General features: G+C 34.2%; 1 protein-coding gene across 2 annotated transcripts in view; it reads left to right on the plus strand.

Annotated features, from left to right (window-relative positions):
- The first annotated feature begins 205 nt into the window (after positions 1 to 205).
- LOC133204607 (ADP-ribosylation factor-binding protein GGA1-like) overlaps positions 206 to 17,827 on the plus strand; it is a 261,424-nt gene continuing 243,802 nt past the window's right edge. For both annotated transcript variants that reach the window (XM_061340370.1, XM_061340363.1), the window contains exons 1-15: positions 206 to 280; positions 3,926 to 4,086; positions 4,268 to 4,366; positions 4,581 to 4,739; positions 5,754 to 5,819; positions 5,919 to 5,999; positions 6,120 to 6,257; positions 6,351 to 6,435; positions 7,155 to 7,250; positions 8,241 to 8,351; positions 9,335 to 9,420; positions 9,916 to 10,123; positions 10,936 to 11,077; positions 12,701 to 12,900; positions 16,178 to 16,341. In XM_061340370.1, coding sequence (XP_061196354.1) covers positions 244 to 280; positions 3,926 to 4,086; positions 4,268 to 4,366; positions 4,581 to 4,739; positions 5,754 to 5,819; positions 5,919 to 5,999; positions 6,120 to 6,257; positions 6,351 to 6,435; positions 7,155 to 7,250; positions 8,241 to 8,351; positions 9,335 to 9,420; positions 9,916 to 10,123; positions 10,936 to 11,077; positions 12,701 to 12,900; positions 16,178 to 16,341 — 1,833 coding nt within the window. In that variant the 5' untranslated portion in view covers positions 206 to 243. The remainder of the gene's footprint in view (positions 281 to 3,925; positions 4,087 to 4,267; positions 4,367 to 4,580; positions 4,740 to 5,753; positions 5,820 to 5,918; positions 6,000 to 6,119; positions 6,258 to 6,350; positions 6,436 to 7,154; positions 7,251 to 8,240; positions 8,352 to 9,334; positions 9,421 to 9,915; positions 10,124 to 10,935; positions 11,078 to 12,700; positions 12,901 to 16,177; positions 16,342 to 17,827) is intronic.

Genomic DNA, 17,827 nt, shown 5'->3' on the forward strand with positions numbered 1-17,827 from the left:
CAAGTGAAACAGACTGGCAGACAGGCGGAGGGACAGACGAGGAAGAAACCTATAGTCTCCATCGGTTTTACCGGTAGGTGACTTAAAACCTTGACACGGTCCAATTGCCCATTGCAGAGGTGTTCGAGAGAGGAACGAACGACAACTCTGCAAGGGAGATTGTCTGACTTATGAAAAATGAAACGGGCTATTAAAGCAGACGACACCGGAAGTTGATGTGCCATCACGTGATTGAAAGTGAAAATGGCTGAAGAAGAAGAGAGCCTGGAAATAATTCTAAGTAATTGTCGTGTTTCACTCTTATTTGTGTTTTATTATGTACACCTTTTACAGAAAGTCATGTTTGGATTTGTAGTGTTTTCCCCCATAAATCCAAAGAAACATGTATCGTTACATGTACGTGTCATTTTATTTCAAGTCTAATCATCTCTGAACTGAATACTGGATATCGTACATGTACAGGTCCAGTACAATCAGTACATTTAGCTACGTAGCTAAAATTACCTACCGTAGCTTTATTTACCTACCTCGGGTAGCTTTATTTAGCTATTTCAAGGCAACTTTTCACAATTTTGCTTTTTATTTTAAAAAAGACAAAAAATCGCAATTAAATGACCACTAATATTTTTAAAAAGCAATCCAGTGCAGAGATAGTTTTAACATTGCTGCGTTTGAACACTTTCATGGAAAATATGTTTTTCCATTGTTTGAGTAACTGTACACCACCTTGTGTGCGATGAGGCATAGATAAGTATGATTGCTTCTCATTGTGCTCATGTTAACCAGAACTGGTTTTCTTTGTTATTTCATTCAAGAAGTAATTGTTTGGTCACAAATTAACTGTTGTATATAGCCCCAAAACTTGTAGAACTTTGATTGAAATTGCGCAGAAAAAGACACATCTCCAAGAGTAATTTTTTCATGAATTGTTTTTAGATGAGCTTAAAGTTGAAAATTATCACTGCATCAAAGTGCAATTTTCTGCACATCCTGAGAAAAATGGTAATTTAAGAAAAAAGTTTGATTCAGTAGCTAAATAAAGCTACTTCAGGTAGGTTAATAAAGCTATGTAGGTAATTCAAGCTACGTAGCTAAATCTAGTGATTGTACCAGACCTGATGTAGATTGATTACAAAGTAAACATAATAAATACCTAGTTAGAATAATCTAACTGTGTCTCATGACAAGTCCTTACCACAGTTAGAGTACGTCCCATATACTTGCAATGTAGCGAATTGGAGCAGATCCACTCTGAAATGATTTTGAAGTATACAAAAGGAGTTGCACTGAAAATAACTTCTTAATTAATCATAACAAACATTTTTGAGATTGTATATGACTTTTAACCTAAAATATAATCCATATAAAGACAAAAATTCAACTCATTTTCTCAACGTTTTTTCTCGCTTCAAATTTACACACCATGTTGACGTTTGGAATTCTCTGGATTGATCATAGTAAATGCTCTGAGTTCGAGTTACCGCCCGTGTTTATTTTGCTACATTGCCAATACACGGAACGAATTCTATCGTTAAACCGGGTCCGTAGGACAATATCATTTTAACGATAGAACGTTCTTTCTAAACAAGCATTCTGAGAGTATTGCATAAGCAATACATGTCCCCTACCGGTATCCCCTTTTCTTTTTAGGATGTCATTTTATAAGACCCTGTATATGATAACTGCGCCCCCCCCCCCCAAATGTGGACATTTCGGATTACTTGTTTATGAATGAAATGTTGGAATGAAATCTGTCTTACAAAGACGTGTTTGACTAAAATCACATAATGTATGAATAACATGACAATTGCTTACATTACTTGTTTTCCCTAACCTGGCATTTACCACCTGGTAAAAAATCTCTGCCGTTAACTTATAAATAAATAGGGATATAAAAAAACAATTCAAATCTGGAAAAATATTCAGTCTTTATAGCATCTGGTATTATTTCGCCAAGTATATTAAGTATTCGCTGGTAGGAATTGCTGAAAACAATGCACAATATTACTTTACCGTCTTCTGTCACAATCGACAACCTCGTTTTTGGAACATTTTAGTGCAGCATGAAACCGATCGTGAACTCGATCATAAAAAAGAGGAACGCTTAAAACTGATTTACTCTAGCACCTGTTGGTCAAATGTGACAGAATTCAAACTTGATCTATAGTTTGTCACTACAAAGCTACCTAGCAAGTTTGAAATCAATAATTTTAAACATGACAACCTCGTTTTGTAACATTAATATAGTGCAGCACGAACACGATCTTGAACTATTATAAAAAAGAGGAATGTTTAAAACTGATTTACTCTGGAACCTTTTGGTTAAACGTGATAAAATTCAAACTTAATCTGTAGTTTATTACTATAAAGGAACATAGCAAGTTTCAAATCAATTCTCAAAAGCACAAAGAAAAAAAGTGTGGAAAACAAAGTGGGACAGACTGACAGACAGACAGAGGGACAGCTAGACAGACAGACAGACGGATAGACGGACAGACTCAGAGGAAACCTATAGTCCCCTACATTTTCACCGGTAGGGGACTAATAAATACCCAGTATTGAAGGTACATAAAATAAACGATATAATTGTCATCTCAAGGACCCATGTTTTAAGTTTTTGTAAACAACAGTCTGAAAATAATAACCCATCGAATTTATATTTAAAAGTTATTAACTTTTTTTTTTGATACATTCAAAGTATATTGAACGTTCTATTGAACACATTACACTGGATTCAGGGTTGCATTTCAGATTACCAGGTATAGCAGTATGTGGTTCTACATAGAGCTACAATTAACTGATATGTTGACCTAACCATAACAAGTGTTTATTCACACTGAGTGTTCAGTAAAAACCTAGAGTAGCCTAGCACCTAAGCTATAGCTGCTATGACCTTGACCACAGCCCTATTATGGCCACTTCCTTTGGACTAAGCTGAAACACGTCTTTCTGATGAAATTGAATTTGTAAATATATTGGAGCTTGTGGACAACTTTTATGTGGATTTTCCATTACAACTCTTCATAATACAGTGTCTATTCTTGCAGTGAATGCATAAGGATTTTTTTTACCTCTATATAGAATGTTCAGTCCTATTGTTCAATGGTTTTCTTAGGACTGAATGATTTTCTGTCTGAATGGAAAAAAAAATCAACACTATGTAGGTAAATAAAACAACTTTATGTTCACTGCCATTGCTAAGTTAAGTGTTAACAATGTAGAACTTTCAGCATTTATTTATATCTTATCATTCCTTCATACATTTATATAGAAACTTATCATGTTGTATATTCATGATGTACTCTGTGTTGTATTCAAACTGGGGATAGCTATTTTTTAAGCCTGCATAAAAGAGTTGCAGAGACAAAGATTGTACATAACAGTTAAAATATGTCCGATTTGCTCACAAAAGAAATTGGACCGAGTTAAAATTTGCCAGCCTGGTCAGATGGTTGGCTGTTTTTCACATTCAGTATAATCACTGTTCTTGAGAGCCCTTTACTTGAATGAATTCAAACTCTCTATGTGCGTCTTGGGCTGCATTCAAGAACTCAGTGGCCATTTTGTGCTACATAGCACTACAACATTAACACCTAGGCTTACAGTGTTAACGCATGTAGTGTGTCTAGTAGTTCTTTATTCATATCATATTGCAAAATAAAAAAATGCTTAATTGTAGAGCATATCTTTGCAAATTCATTACTGAATAAAACAAAGCTCTTTAACTTTTTTAATTTTAAAGACAATTTGTTATGCACATTCTTTATTCCTTCTACATGATAGAGCCAGAGGGATGTTGATATAAGTTTCATACAGTAAGCTGTGTAAAGTGATTTATTTTAATATACATGTACCAGTAGTTTGAAAAGGGCATAAAGAGGGTAGTTTCACCAAATTTGTAATTCTTTTGCAATTTTTAATATAGATGCTGCAACTAATCCAGCTAACAGAGATGAGGACTGGGAAACCATTACAAAGTTTTGTGAACAAATTAACAAAGATTTAGAAGGGCCACAGACTGCTGTCCGTCTTCTGGCCCACAAAATACAGTCACCACAGGAGAGAGAGGCACTTTATGCTTTAGCGGTAATTGTTTCGTGTAGTTTTATACACTTACTTTTCACACTTGCCAAAATTGATTTTGTTGATTGCAAAGATGTAGCTGTATGTCATAATTTGACAGAAAGGCTAAACTCTATGACATTTTTTTTCACAAGACTCGAAGTATTTGAAAATTCTTACTGATGAATACATATGTAAATTGCAGACTTTAGAGGCATGTGTGAAAAATTGTGGTCGGCGTTTTCATGTGGAAGTTGGAAAGTTCAGGTTTCTAAATGAAATGATTAAAGTTGTTTCACCCAAGGTATGTATGAATTTAGAAACTTTCAATATTAATCAAAATAAACATGCATCATTTTGATCAGTAAACAAAAGCTCAATATGCTAGGTAAAACCTTTTGTGTATTTAGTTTTCAAGGTTTTATGTTAGGTTTTATGTTTACTTAGAAGTTTATTACATGTCTGTATTAGATGTTACATATATACTTTACATTAAGTATCTTGATTATTTCCATTAGTATCTAGGGAGTAAAACTAGTGAAAAAGTGAAGAAAAAATGTATAGAACTTATCTACAGCTGGAGTAAAGGTCTACCACATGAAAACAAAATCTTAGAAGCATACCAAATGTTGAAACAGCAGGGCATCGTCAAAGCAGACCCGGACTATATTGATAAGGTAGTGGTCATAGGAAAAATTTGTCAATACAGCATTGTGCGCTAGCAATAAATGAAAATTAACATATGCCTGTACTTGCCTAGATTAAGACAACCTTGGTTGGAAATTAGGTAAAGCTTCAATTGTGTTTGCAGTATCTATTTTATACTAAGTTCTTCTAAATACTGTGTATGGTGAATGACCTATATAATATTTCTTGTGGCTGTTCATCCTTTTTTAAAGTCTGCTTAAAAATTCTAAGTTGCCAATTTTTGAAGATAAATACATGTGCAATCCAAAATTGATAGGGTTGAAATGACTTCTGGCAAGGTCTTGTAATCTCTAACTAAATGCACAATGGCATCTTGTTTCAGTTACATTTTGCTAGCAGAATGACAGAAGTATATGACATATAATTTGTATTATACTTTAAGGCAGAATTTCATTACGTCAATGATACTTTTTGTGTAAGTGATGATACTACAAAGTAGGTGTATTTATTTTTAGGATTCAGGGAAAGTGAGTAGATAAAAACCTGTAATATATTATATCAACTGTATCAACTAGAACAAGTACTAATACATATATCAGTAGTTATTAGTTTATACATACATGTATGTACTAATATCTTCAGTCATTTAAGGTATTTGGAATCTAACATTACATGTATGAAGTATACCTGTGTAAATGACATTAACTTACATAAAATGAATTTGTAAATTAAATCTGGGATCTGGAAAAGAAAATTGTGTGTAGTGAAAAGTCATCACAGTTAAGAAAATATGATTTCAGCTTAGAAAATTACTGTTTTTTAGTCATTCTTTGGTCCATATTCTATTGCTTCCTCAAATCTTTTGATTGTTTAATATGCCAGAATGCATGTTTCGATGACCATCCACTTTCTTATTTCTACGGAGGTATTGTTGCAAAGTACAAATTAGACAATTTATTACTGGATATGTTTATTGGCAGAATATAAGTAAAATGTTGCTATATTAATATGTATATAAGTGTTTTATTTTATTTTGTGGACAGAAAATAGATGTATTTCCACCTCCCAAACCCAGAACGGCTTCTTTTGAAGATGAAGAAAAATCCAAGGTGAGACTTGTGTAATTTGAAGTTACGAGATCTTGTATCAGTACATGGTACCAAAATATTTACTATCAGCTCCTCAGTAAAAAACTTTCTTACCTGTAGCTACTGGCAAAGTTGTTGAAGAGTAAAAATCCTCAAGACCTACAGGCTGCTAATAGATTGATCAAGAACATGGTGAAACAGGTTTGTACTTTATTTGATATATTTTTATTTGTATTAGATATTCAGTAAATTGTAATTTTGTATTTTTGGAATTTTTTAAATTGGCTAAGATTCAATTATAATATTCATTCTGTATCAAAGGATGCTGACAAGATGGAAAGGGTTTCCCGTAGAATAAATGAACTGGAACAGATTAACAACAACAGCAAATTGTTGATGGAGATGTTGGAACACTACTCACCAGAGACCTCTTCTGCAGCAGACTTAGATATGATGAAGGTTGTGGCATTAATTTAACGAAATCTGGTCTTAATCTACATTATAGATGTTTAAATTATTTGACAGTCATAAGAGAAGTTGGGGTCTTTTCAGGAGTTGTATGACAGTTTGGAGAGACTGAGACCAAATTTGTTTCGCCTTGCCAGTGATGCAGATGATAAAGAAAATGATGCAATAAGTATGTCTTTAATGTTCATGCTCTCACAGGTCTTTAAAAAAAAATTGTCCTGCCAGATTTCAACTCAATTGATTTTGTTAACCACAAGTATATGTAAATAGTATGCAGTTATGGAATGGGTATGAGGGAAATAGCAAATTTATGGTTCCCCAAGGGAGGAAACTATTTCCCGAGGTGGCGAAGCCGCCGAGGGAAATAGTTTCCTGCCGAGGGGACCATAAATTTGATATTTCCCGAGTACCCATTCCATAACTGTTTTATTATACTGAAACAATCATGGGAAATTTATTAAACTAGAGACTCAGATATTTTTTAAAAACAATATAGAGGAGATTCCCTGAACACTCTGCCCACTGTTCATTTTAATTGGTTAAAATTATTAATGAATATTCATGAGGGAGTAGTCCCAGGGAGTAGCTCCGATTTTTCAGGGAGTAGTCCTCAGATGAGGGAAATAGTATTTCTTCAGGGAAATAGACAGTTTTATGTTATTAATTTTATAGAGAGTTAATAACAGTAGAGGTATAATAAAAAGTTTTATGAGTCACTGCATTAAACATTCTGTTTCAAAAGTCTTTTAGTTTATTAGACACATCAGACATCTTATGAATACATGTACATATATGTAGAATAAGTCTAGGTAATCAGTGTTTACTCTGTAATGACAGTTTGAAGTATTTTCTGAAATGTATCAATATCTGATAATCCTTTGTCTACAGATGATATACTGAAGAGTAATGATGAGGTTACACAGGTGATGGCTCAGTATAAGAAAAAGGTGGGAGATAAGGCCAATCAAAATGGCCATGCCTCTGGTGAGTTACAAAACAGAAATCATGTATACTCTTTAGTAGAAGCTATATTATTCAACCATGACCCAACCAAACACAAAAATACATGATTTAAAAATCACTTATATATTTAAAGGAATTTGATAACTGTGAATCTAAAATGGTCCAGAATGTGTCCATGATATTTATATAATAGATAATGCTTTTTTACCTGATGTATAATGAAATAATGAAAAGAGATTTTATGAAAGAACAAGGTAGGTCGAGGAGCCTTTTTTGTCCAACCATTAAGTAGACACTTTAGCAGTGCAAAAGTTTGTAATCAAACACCTGTGATTATGCCTGTGTCAGAATTAAATCTAATTTTTATAGGGATGGGTATCGCCAAAAATTTCGTATCATGATATATTACGATTTTTTCCCAAAATATTACGATAATATCGTGATATTTTTACAAGCAATTTTTACAATGATTTTAAATGAATATTCATATTTTTTTCCGAAAAATATGCCGGAAAAACATTACTTCACTTTTTTTTTATTTACATAATATAAAGCAATTTTGGATGCTAGGATGCCTTTCTTTTACCGTTTTCAACATTTGTTTACACTTCCTGTAATTGTAATTTGAAAGATTGAACAAATAAATTGATAATTTCTGGAATTTATAACTATGTACCTAAATACCGGTATTTTAGTCTCCGTACCATGATGCGTATCACACAATTAAAAAGCGGTATACCGATAAAATCGCACATCCCTAGATTTTTAATAGATAAAACACACAGAAAGGCCACAAAAATACAGCTGTATCTTCTGGAAATTTAAATATCTTGAGATACTTATATCAAATCAAGGAATAAAGTGGCTTTTCTACATTTGAAAGTAATCATAATTAATTTTCAAATTTACTCAGGTTAATTTTCATATGCTGTGTACTTGGTGCAGGTATTCCAGCAGAACACAAATTGCTTACATGTACCAATATGTTAAAGATTTGCTGATATTCCCTAGATCCTGCTTCTTCCTTACTTGACCTGGCAGACCAGTCTGCTCCCTCACATCCCTCTACACAGACCAAAGATCCCAGCACAGAAATCCTTGATGAAGAACTCCTAGCCTTAGGTACAAAAACTGAACTAGAAATCAAGTGTACTTAGTAGCTGAAATATTTTGTTCAAATGAAGCAATCATTACAGCCATGTATATGGTTTGGGCATTTAGTGTTTGTCATGTCCATTTTCTGTCTGTCCATCTGTCACACTTTGCATATAGCTCAATTTCAAAGAAACTGTTTAAAGGTACCGGTATTTTTAACAACTCCATACACAGATAAATCTCTGTGAGAGAATTTCAACCATACTTAGATGTACCTATATATATATATATATGTATATAAATTTGCTACACAGAATTTATTTTAAACAGTCATCATTTAGCTTTTAGATACTAAAACTACATACATACAACACTTATACATACTATGCTACAAAAGACTACAGCTTAACTAAAGATATTGGGGCTCTGTTTTACACGAACTTTTGATTAAGAACAAACTTTAGCTTAATGTGAAATCTTGCAAAATCAATAATTCTTTCACAATTACTTGCATAAAAAATCTCTTAAAACTTTTTTAAAAAATAATAAACACCATTTTCAAATTAATGTAAAGAAGAAAGTTATTTGCAAAATTACATTTTGGTCTTAGTCATAAATTCTTTTTTTTTAAAATGGGGCCCATTTCTGTATATGAAAAAATATGCAAATTATAATTCCTTCTTTTATCATATTTTACTATTAGCCCAGACTGAAGAAACAATGCACATTTCTTTCATGTTGCAATACAAATACATGTACAAAATTGGATGGGGCATTCATGTCTTATTAACATATTTTTAGATGAAACAATTTTGAATACTAAGAAGAGAACTCAAATTTTTTCATTTAGTATTTGAAAAAATTAATATTTTACTGTATATACCAAATTATGGATATGACCAAGTAATTTTAGCAGTTTCTGGTGTTTTGCTATAACTGTGTTTTACTGTAGATACATGTTTCACCCTGGAAGTACAGATTTTATTTCAGGATATACATTTCTTCTTCAGGTTTAGGTGACAGCAACACTAAATCAGAATCTCTGCTCGGTGACTTGGATGATATTTTTGCAGCTTCCTCTGCTAGCACTGTATCTGTAAGTGAACAGCATATGTGTACATCAGTATCCAATTGTTCAGAATTGATAGTTTATTATTTTCCTTTCTGAGTTATTCCCCTTGGCCACCATGTTGAAGTAAAACTGAGGAATTTTATTTTTGATTTACCAAATTTAAAATGAGTGACAGGAAGATATAGGAATGTCTTTACAATATAAAAATTATGAATCATTGAAGGCTTTAACAAACATATTAATGTTTTTTACACCTGGAAGGCCAGTATGATAAGTTTAAATTGGTTAAATAATGAAAGAATCACCTCCAATATGGCAGCCAAAGGGAAATAACTCTTGCTTAATTCATGACTATTGAAAACCTTCTATTGTAAGCTTAGCATCCTAAACAGAAAAATGTTTGAAGGGGTTGAGGGATGATGTCAGAATTCTACAATATTATAAATATTTTAATGAAAAAATCAGGATAGAACACTGGTTTCTATGTTTAGATGTTTGCATTTAAGTATATTATTTTAGACCCATGGAAAAAGTTTAACAACAGCACCAGTAATGAACAATGCATTCACAATGAGCGGAGGACAGCCAACATTCCAGGCATTCAATCAGCCAATTAGAGCACCTGTTCCAACTTATTCTATTTCTCAGCCAATGACAGGCAATTTCTCCCAATTTCCACCTCAAACATCACAACCAACAACTTCATTATTAATGAGTTCAGATTCTGGTAAGCTGTAAAATCATTTCTAGAGTACCAGAATAGTATATTTTTACCTGTTCTATTGAGAGAGTATGTTTCTTCTTGTTTGACATACATTTTTTCTTATTGATATTTTTATACCACATAAAAATCTTTTAGCCCATAGGAGTTTATAGGAACCACACATTTTCTCTGGTTGTTTATCCATATTTCTGGGCCATGACTTCTTTTAACAGAAAATCATTGAACTTGATAAAACCATTTTTAAGATGTCATCATTTATATTAGGTTAAGTTCCACATGTAATTAAGGTCATTAAAAAGTGCAGAATTTTTGTACTGTACATGCAATAAATTTATATCAGAGTTTCATGGAGGAGCTCATGGAGTGGTTATACGTGACTTAAGGATGGGTCTAAATTGACTCTGAAGGAAGGTGGTTTAGACAAGATCAAGGTCACTGGCCATCACTTTGTTACAGAAAAACATTGCAAGCTTGTACTTCATTTTGTAGACAAAGGTTGTTTTTAACAAGGTCATTTGAAGGTCTTAAAGCATTTTTACCTCCAATATTTTCAGGATTCCATAATGCATATAAATAGTTGTGTTTCATTTTCTGAGCCAGATCACAGTACATAAGTATATTTAACAATAGCAATCATTTCTGGCAGTCAATATAATTAAAAACAAGTCTATGGAATATGCACTTCAATTTATAAATTATTTTGAAAATTTACATTAATGATGAAAATGACAGTGGTGAAGACCACTGAACAACTACAAAGAACAGTTGTTCAGTGGTCAAAGAACAACTACATGTAATTGCATTCTTTCTTGCAGATACATCTGTGTTCAGTCAAAAACCTAAACCTCCTCCAACAGAACAGCAGACCCTGGCAATGAAGGAACTAGATATGCTGGGCCAAAATCTACTACAGCAAAATCTCCCCAAGAATTTGCCCATCAAACCACAGAATACAGGGTAACATTTTACAGCGTGCATTGAATTTTTTTTAGGTCACCTGAGTCATACAGGTGACCTATTGCTATCTGTTTTTGTCCATCATTGTGCTACGTCCGTCCTGAATGTTTTCAGCTTATTCTCTGGAACCCCTGAACCAATTTTGGCATATGGCATCTATGGGCAAAGGGGAACAAATATCTTGAATTTCATGGTCTCTACCCCCCCCCCCCCCCCCCCCCCCAGGGGTTTAAGGGGTGGGGCCAAAACCATAAAAATAAATGCGATTTTAAATACTGTACATGTACATAAATTGGCGTATTCAAAATTTAGCACAATCACTGGGTACGGAGTTGTTGGCGAAATCATGGATTAGCGGTATACATGTCTGTGCCGTATATTGTATTTATAAATGATTTCTTAGTGGTATTCATGAATTAGTGCATCGTTGTCTGCACCAAAGCTGCTAAAATATGAAGTCCGCATTTTTAAGTACACATACAGTATCTTCACTCTTCACTCACATCAATATTCACTTATCTTTACTCCTGGACATCAGTCAAACTGTCGACATGATTATATTCAGCATTGAGCTGTCTACTAAAATTTTGAATTTCATTGCCCCAGGGTCAGGGGTTCAGGGGTTAGGGTGGGGTTCTGTTGATCCTATAGTGAAAATGCAATAATTCTTTAAAAATCTTCTTCCCTGCTCCTGGGTATATGGCAGATAAATTACGTGCAATTTATGATGAGCAAGGGTGCCTCTCCTAAAATTGTGAAATTCCTGGCCTCTAGGTCAAGGGTCCTTGTGTTTAGGTGGGACTCTATTGATTATGTAGTGAAAATGCATTATTTCTATAAAAATCTTCTCTGTCCCTAGGTATTCAGCAGAGAAACTAATTGTATGGTTATGATGAGCTAGGGTGCCTCTTCCAAAATTTTGAAAATCATAGCCCTTGGGTCTGGGGTTCTGGTGTAGGACTGGGCTCTATTAATAGTGAAAATGCATAATTTTTTTTTTGAAAATCTTCTCTGGTACTTGGTATTCAGCAGTGAAACTAATTTCTTGGTTATGATGAGCAAGGGTGCCTCATCCAAAATTATAAAATTCATAGCCCCTGGGTTGTGGTTCTGGTGAAAGGAAGACATTGGTCTCAATTAATCTTGAAGTGAAAATGCATAAATTCTTGGCCCCTGGTTCAAGGGGTTCTGGTGTTGTGGAAAATGCTTTTAATTCTTTGAAAATCTTCTTTCCTGCTCCTGGGTATTAAGCAAACAAACTTAGTGCATGCTCATTATGAGCAAGGGTGCCTTTTTCGAATTTATGAAATTTCTGGAAATGCATTAAATCTTTGAAAGTCTTCTCTGTTCAGGGTTGTATTATACTCGTGATCATTAAGGCCCTTGGGTCTCAATTATTTTTTGTTGTTGCATATTTGCATTAAATTTAGTTTTATTTCAAGAATTAACCTAAAAATTCTTCTTGATGTATCTGTTATATGTATGTATTTTCTTATTCAAAGCAATTTATATAAATTTTCAGACTGCTTGTATCCAGATAAAATGAATGAAATGGAAATGTGTAGTTACTACTGATACATAGAATAATAGTGCAAAATGTTTCATTATCATTTCTATTCCCAGTCAAAAAGTCCCCATGAATCAGATGTTGTCCAAGACAGCATCTCCCCAGCTCTCACCAGGGAATAACTTGCTTGATAATCCTGCACCTGCTCAGCTGCCTGTTTCTCAGCCATCCCCTGTATCCTCAACCCCAGTCAAGCAGGGCTTACAAGTCATGGCCCTCACTGATGTTAATGTTCCACTTGAGTCTATACAACCTGGTAAGTGCTGCATGATCTCTAAGGCAGATTGTCACATACACTCATTTATCTCAGGAAATAGGGGTAAATCCTTCTTTATACTGGTTTTACTATTTATTATTGCCTCCTCATGGAAGGGGAGGCTGAGCCCTTCATTTGAACAAACATAAATTCCCTTTACCCAAGGATACTCTTTTGCAAGTTTATTTAAAATTGGACTAGTGGTTTTCAGAAGTTAAAAATGAGAAAAGTTAACATACAGACAGACAGACAAACAGATGAGCATCTACCTGAAAGCCCTGATTACATGACTAACCAATATCCTTATTCCAGTAGATGTTTAAAACTAATACCTTGGGCCATTTTATAGTATTTTTCTGTTTTTCGAGACTTTTTTTCCTGAAAATTGGGTCGTTAGGTAGGTTAGAAAAAAATTAAAGCAAAGACAAATAATTACTCAGCATTGGAATTAATCTTGTCTCCTCCCCTCCCCCCAAATTAAAATAATGTTAATTAAAAAAAGTTTCAAATTGCAATTTGCAATTTCACTCAACAACTGAGTTATATTTCAGTGTCTAGAGTTGAAACAAAACATCTTAAACATCTATTTTAAAATATATAGGATATCAAACCTTGAATTATTAGTCCCCTACCGGTGAAACCGGAGGGGACTATAGGTTTCCTCTGAGTCTGTCCATCCCTCTGTCTGTCTGTCTGTCTGTCTGTCTGTCCCTCTGTCTGTCTGTCAGTCTGTCCCACTTGGTTTTCCGCACTTTTCTTCTAAACGCTTGCAGATATTGAGCTGATTTTTGGTATGTAAGTGTATCTTGCTGAGTTACAGATCAAGTTTGCATTTCGTTCCGCTTTATTGATTTTTGACGGAATTACGGCCTTTTCAATTTTTAAGGGTTTTCCGCAATTTTCTTCTAAACGCTTTCAGATATTGAGCTGATTTTTGGTATGTGACTTTACCTTGATTAGTTATAGATCAAGTTTGCATTTCGTCCCGCTTCATTGATTTTTGACGGAATTATGGCATTTTCAATTTCTAACGGGAACCAGATTACACTTGCCGGTAGGGGACTAGTATTGCTAATGCAATACTCTCAGAATGCTTGCTAGGTTTAATTTTAAAAAAAAATATGCCGACTTTTTTCTGATAAGCAAAAAAAAAAAAAAAAAATTTTGAAAATTCATTCTGTCAATCTTGAAAAATAACTACAAAAAAATTACCTTATTTCTTAAAAAACATGTTCATGTACTGTAGATTCCTAAATATATACACAAGAAAGTTATGATCGTGTAATTTCGTGAGAAGTACCATTTGCGATTTAAAATTACTTTGTTTTATTTTTATGTATATGGCTGAAATACATGTAATAATTTGAGATCAAAAGACTTGCAAATTCAGGTTCTCATGATGTGATGTCAACGAGACAAAGTATGATATTAATTACAGGTAAACTTCGGTATCTCGTCATCGGATATGTCGACAACCTGGGATATGTCGACGTCCTTCCGCGGTCCCGGCAGGATTTACTATATAAAAGATTTGCAAAAACTCTGATATGTCGACCTCGGTAATGTCGACAACCTGGGTTATCTCGACGTATATTCACAGTCCCAAGAGCAAAATTTACCTGGTATATGTCGACATTGGCAATTTTCTGCTCTACTGAACCTGTTTGTCAGATAGGGTCGCTCGTCACGCACAGAGGACTCCGGGTTTTGACTGCACGCTGCTTAATTAATTCTATAGACTGTGTCTGTGGGTGAATCCCAAGCCCCCTCGGTGTCTTTGAGAAGTTAATTGCTTAATGTTCAGCTTGGGTAATGTCATTGATAAATCTACACGATTCTGCGTAAATGTACAGACAGTTATTTATATCGAAACCTAACATAACTTTTAAATATGAAAAAGGTTACTAAATTACAATGAATAACAAACACACTGAATGATTCAAACTAAGGAATTAAAAGATGTTTTAATGATATTTTTTAGTTAAAATGTATTCAACAGGAAACAGTCCAATTAACGACACGATTGACCAAATCAGCCGTAATTCATGCATCTGTAACATCACTACGTTAGTTTAGATACACAAATCTCTTTAAAAAATTAATTTTAATGTACATTCTTCCTGAATGAAATAAAAAAAGAAATAATCCGCATTTAATTTTTTCCGTATATCGGATGTCGACTGCATACGGTTCGAAGTTTTTAGAGCGCATTTCGTATCCTGTTCTGACGAAAAGGCAAGTTACACGCGAATGCTGTAACTTTGTGCTGAAACTTTGTGAATAAAAAATTTCGATAAAGAACACGTTTTATAAACAAGATTTTACAATAACTTCTTAGATTTTTAATAAAAATAGAGGAAATTCTGAAATATGTTGAGCTACAGTCTATATTGAAGTCATGTACATATAATAAGCTTGTCTGTTTTGCTATGCAGTGAAATCTTGCACGTCAAGTCTCAACTCTGATATCTCGACACTTCGGATATCTCGACATTTTCCGATGGTCCCGTCGATGTCGAGATACCGAAGTTTACCTGTACTTGCATAAAAGGAATCTACAGCATATGATTAATTGTAGCCAGTCTGTTGAGAGAAGATATTTCTTTATAACTCTGATTCCTACCAAATTTCACTTACCGGGTACTTTTTCCAATTAATTGAATGTAAAAGCCCATTTCCAAGTGCCTAAATAGTCTACACAGACCAAACTTGTATAAATGTTGCACAGGGATGCTTACTACCAGAATATTTATTAAGTTTGAGACTTTGCATTAAAGATAACATTTGTTGAGATTAGCTTTGTAATCTTTGATTACATACATGTACATGTATGTTTGTGTTAAGGTCTGATGACACGATCTTCAAATATCTGTTTTGTTTCTCCTTGTAAAATATAAGAAATATTCATAATATTAACATTATCTTGTGATTTCTAAACTGTTTTCAAAATGTCTTAGAAAATAGATACAACAAAAATTGTTATATTAACAATTCAAGTGATTTCAAATAGGATTATATAGGAACCGCCACCCTCTGGTATCTTGCACAAATGCTTGGTAAGGTACCTCAATTTTTTGTGAGGAAACTTGTTAGAGTAGCAGTATTTCAATGACAAATTCTTTGGAAAAAAATATGTATTATTGAGGAACATATCGTGTGACCTTAAGTTGAAATAGTTTCTGAGGTTTGTGAATTTCAAAATGAAAAACTTTATCCAAGATGAATAACCATGATTAGCAAATGCACTGTACATGGTTATTTACAAACTTAATTGCAGAAAGCACAGCTCCAGTGAATGCATATGATAAGAATGGACTAAAAATTGTGATACATTTAGCCAAGAATAAACCTAGGGAGGATGTCACAGTCATGGTTGTATCTACAATTAGTACGAACACAAACCCAGTCAAGAATTTTGTCTTTCAAGCCGCTGTTCCAAAGGTATGTAGACCGAGTAGAGGAATGATATTGTAGAACTAAGTCTAAAGAATATGTTTATCCTTTATTTCTTGAACAAGATTAGTATAGTTATCAAAAACCTTACACATGTAAAGACTAGTCACATGTATTTCATTTTTAGCTCACCTGAGCCGAAGGCTCAAGTGAGCTTTTCTGATCACATTTTGTCTGTAGTCCGTCTGTCCGTCTGTCTGTCCGTCTGTCCGTCTGTAAACTTTTCACATTTTCGACTTCTTCTCAAGAACCACTGGGCCAATTTCAACCAAACTTGCCACAAAGTATCCTTGGGTAAAGGGGATTCAAGTTTGTTCAAATGAAGGGCCACGCCCTCTTCCAAGGGGAGATAATTAAGAATTCGTGAAAAATTAATGGCATCATTAAAAAATCTTCTTCTCAAGAACCACTGTGCTTGAAAACATGAAACTTATGTGGAAGCATCCTCAGGTAGTGTAGATTCAAGTTTGTTCAAATCATGACCCCCGGGGCTAGGGTGGGGCCGCAATGGGCGATCAAAGTTTTACATAGGAAATATACAGGAAAAATCTTTCAAAATCTTCTTCTCAAGAACAGCAAAGCCATAATTGGTCATATTTATATGGTAGCATCCTCAGATAGTGTACATTCAAATTTATTCAAATCATGACCCCCGGGGGTAGGGTGGGGCCACAATGGGCGATCAAAGTTTTACATAGGAATATATAGGAAAAATCTTTAAACATCTTCTTCTCAAGAACATCAAAGCCATAATTGGTCATATTTACATGGAAGCATCTTCAGGTAGTGTAGATTCAAATTTGTTCAAATCATGACCCCCGGGGGTCGGGTGGGACCACAATGGGCGATCAAAGTTTTACATAGGAATATATAGGAAAAATCTTTAAAAATCTTCTTCTCAAGAACAGCAAAGCCATGATTGGTCATATTTACATGGAAGCATCCTCAGATAGTGTACATTCAAATTTATTCAACTCATGACCCCCGGGGGTCGGGTGGGGCCACAATGGCGATCAAAGTTTTACATAGGAACACATAGTAAAAATCTTCTTCTCAAGAACAGCAAAGCTATGATTGGTCATATTTATATGGTAGCATCCTCAGATAGTGTACATTCAAATTTGTTCAACTCATGACCCCCGGGGGTCGGGTGGGGCCACAATGGGCGATCAAAGTTTTACATAGGAACACATAGTAAAAATCTTCTTCTCAAGAACAGCAAAGCCATGATTGGTCATATTTATATGGAAGCATTCTTAGATAGTGTACATTCAAGTTTGTTCAAACATGACCCCTGGGGATCGGGTGGGGCCACAATGGGTGATCAAAGTTTTACATAGGAATACATAGGTTAAATCTTTAAAAATCTTCTACTCAAGAACAGCAAAGCCATGATTGGTCATATCTAAATGGAAGCATCCTCAGACAATGTAGATTCAAATTTGTTCAATTCCTGACCCCCCCCCTCCCAACC

The sequence above is a fragment of the Saccostrea echinata genome, unplaced genomic scaffold (assembly GCF_033153115.1).
Source record: "Saccostrea echinata isolate AGI-Se365-2 ecotype Australia unplaced genomic scaffold, CSIRO_AGI_Sech_v1 ptg000002l, whole genome shotgun sequence".
Taxonomy (NCBI): domain Eukaryota; kingdom Metazoa; phylum Mollusca; class Bivalvia; order Ostreida; family Ostreidae; genus Saccostrea; species Saccostrea echinata.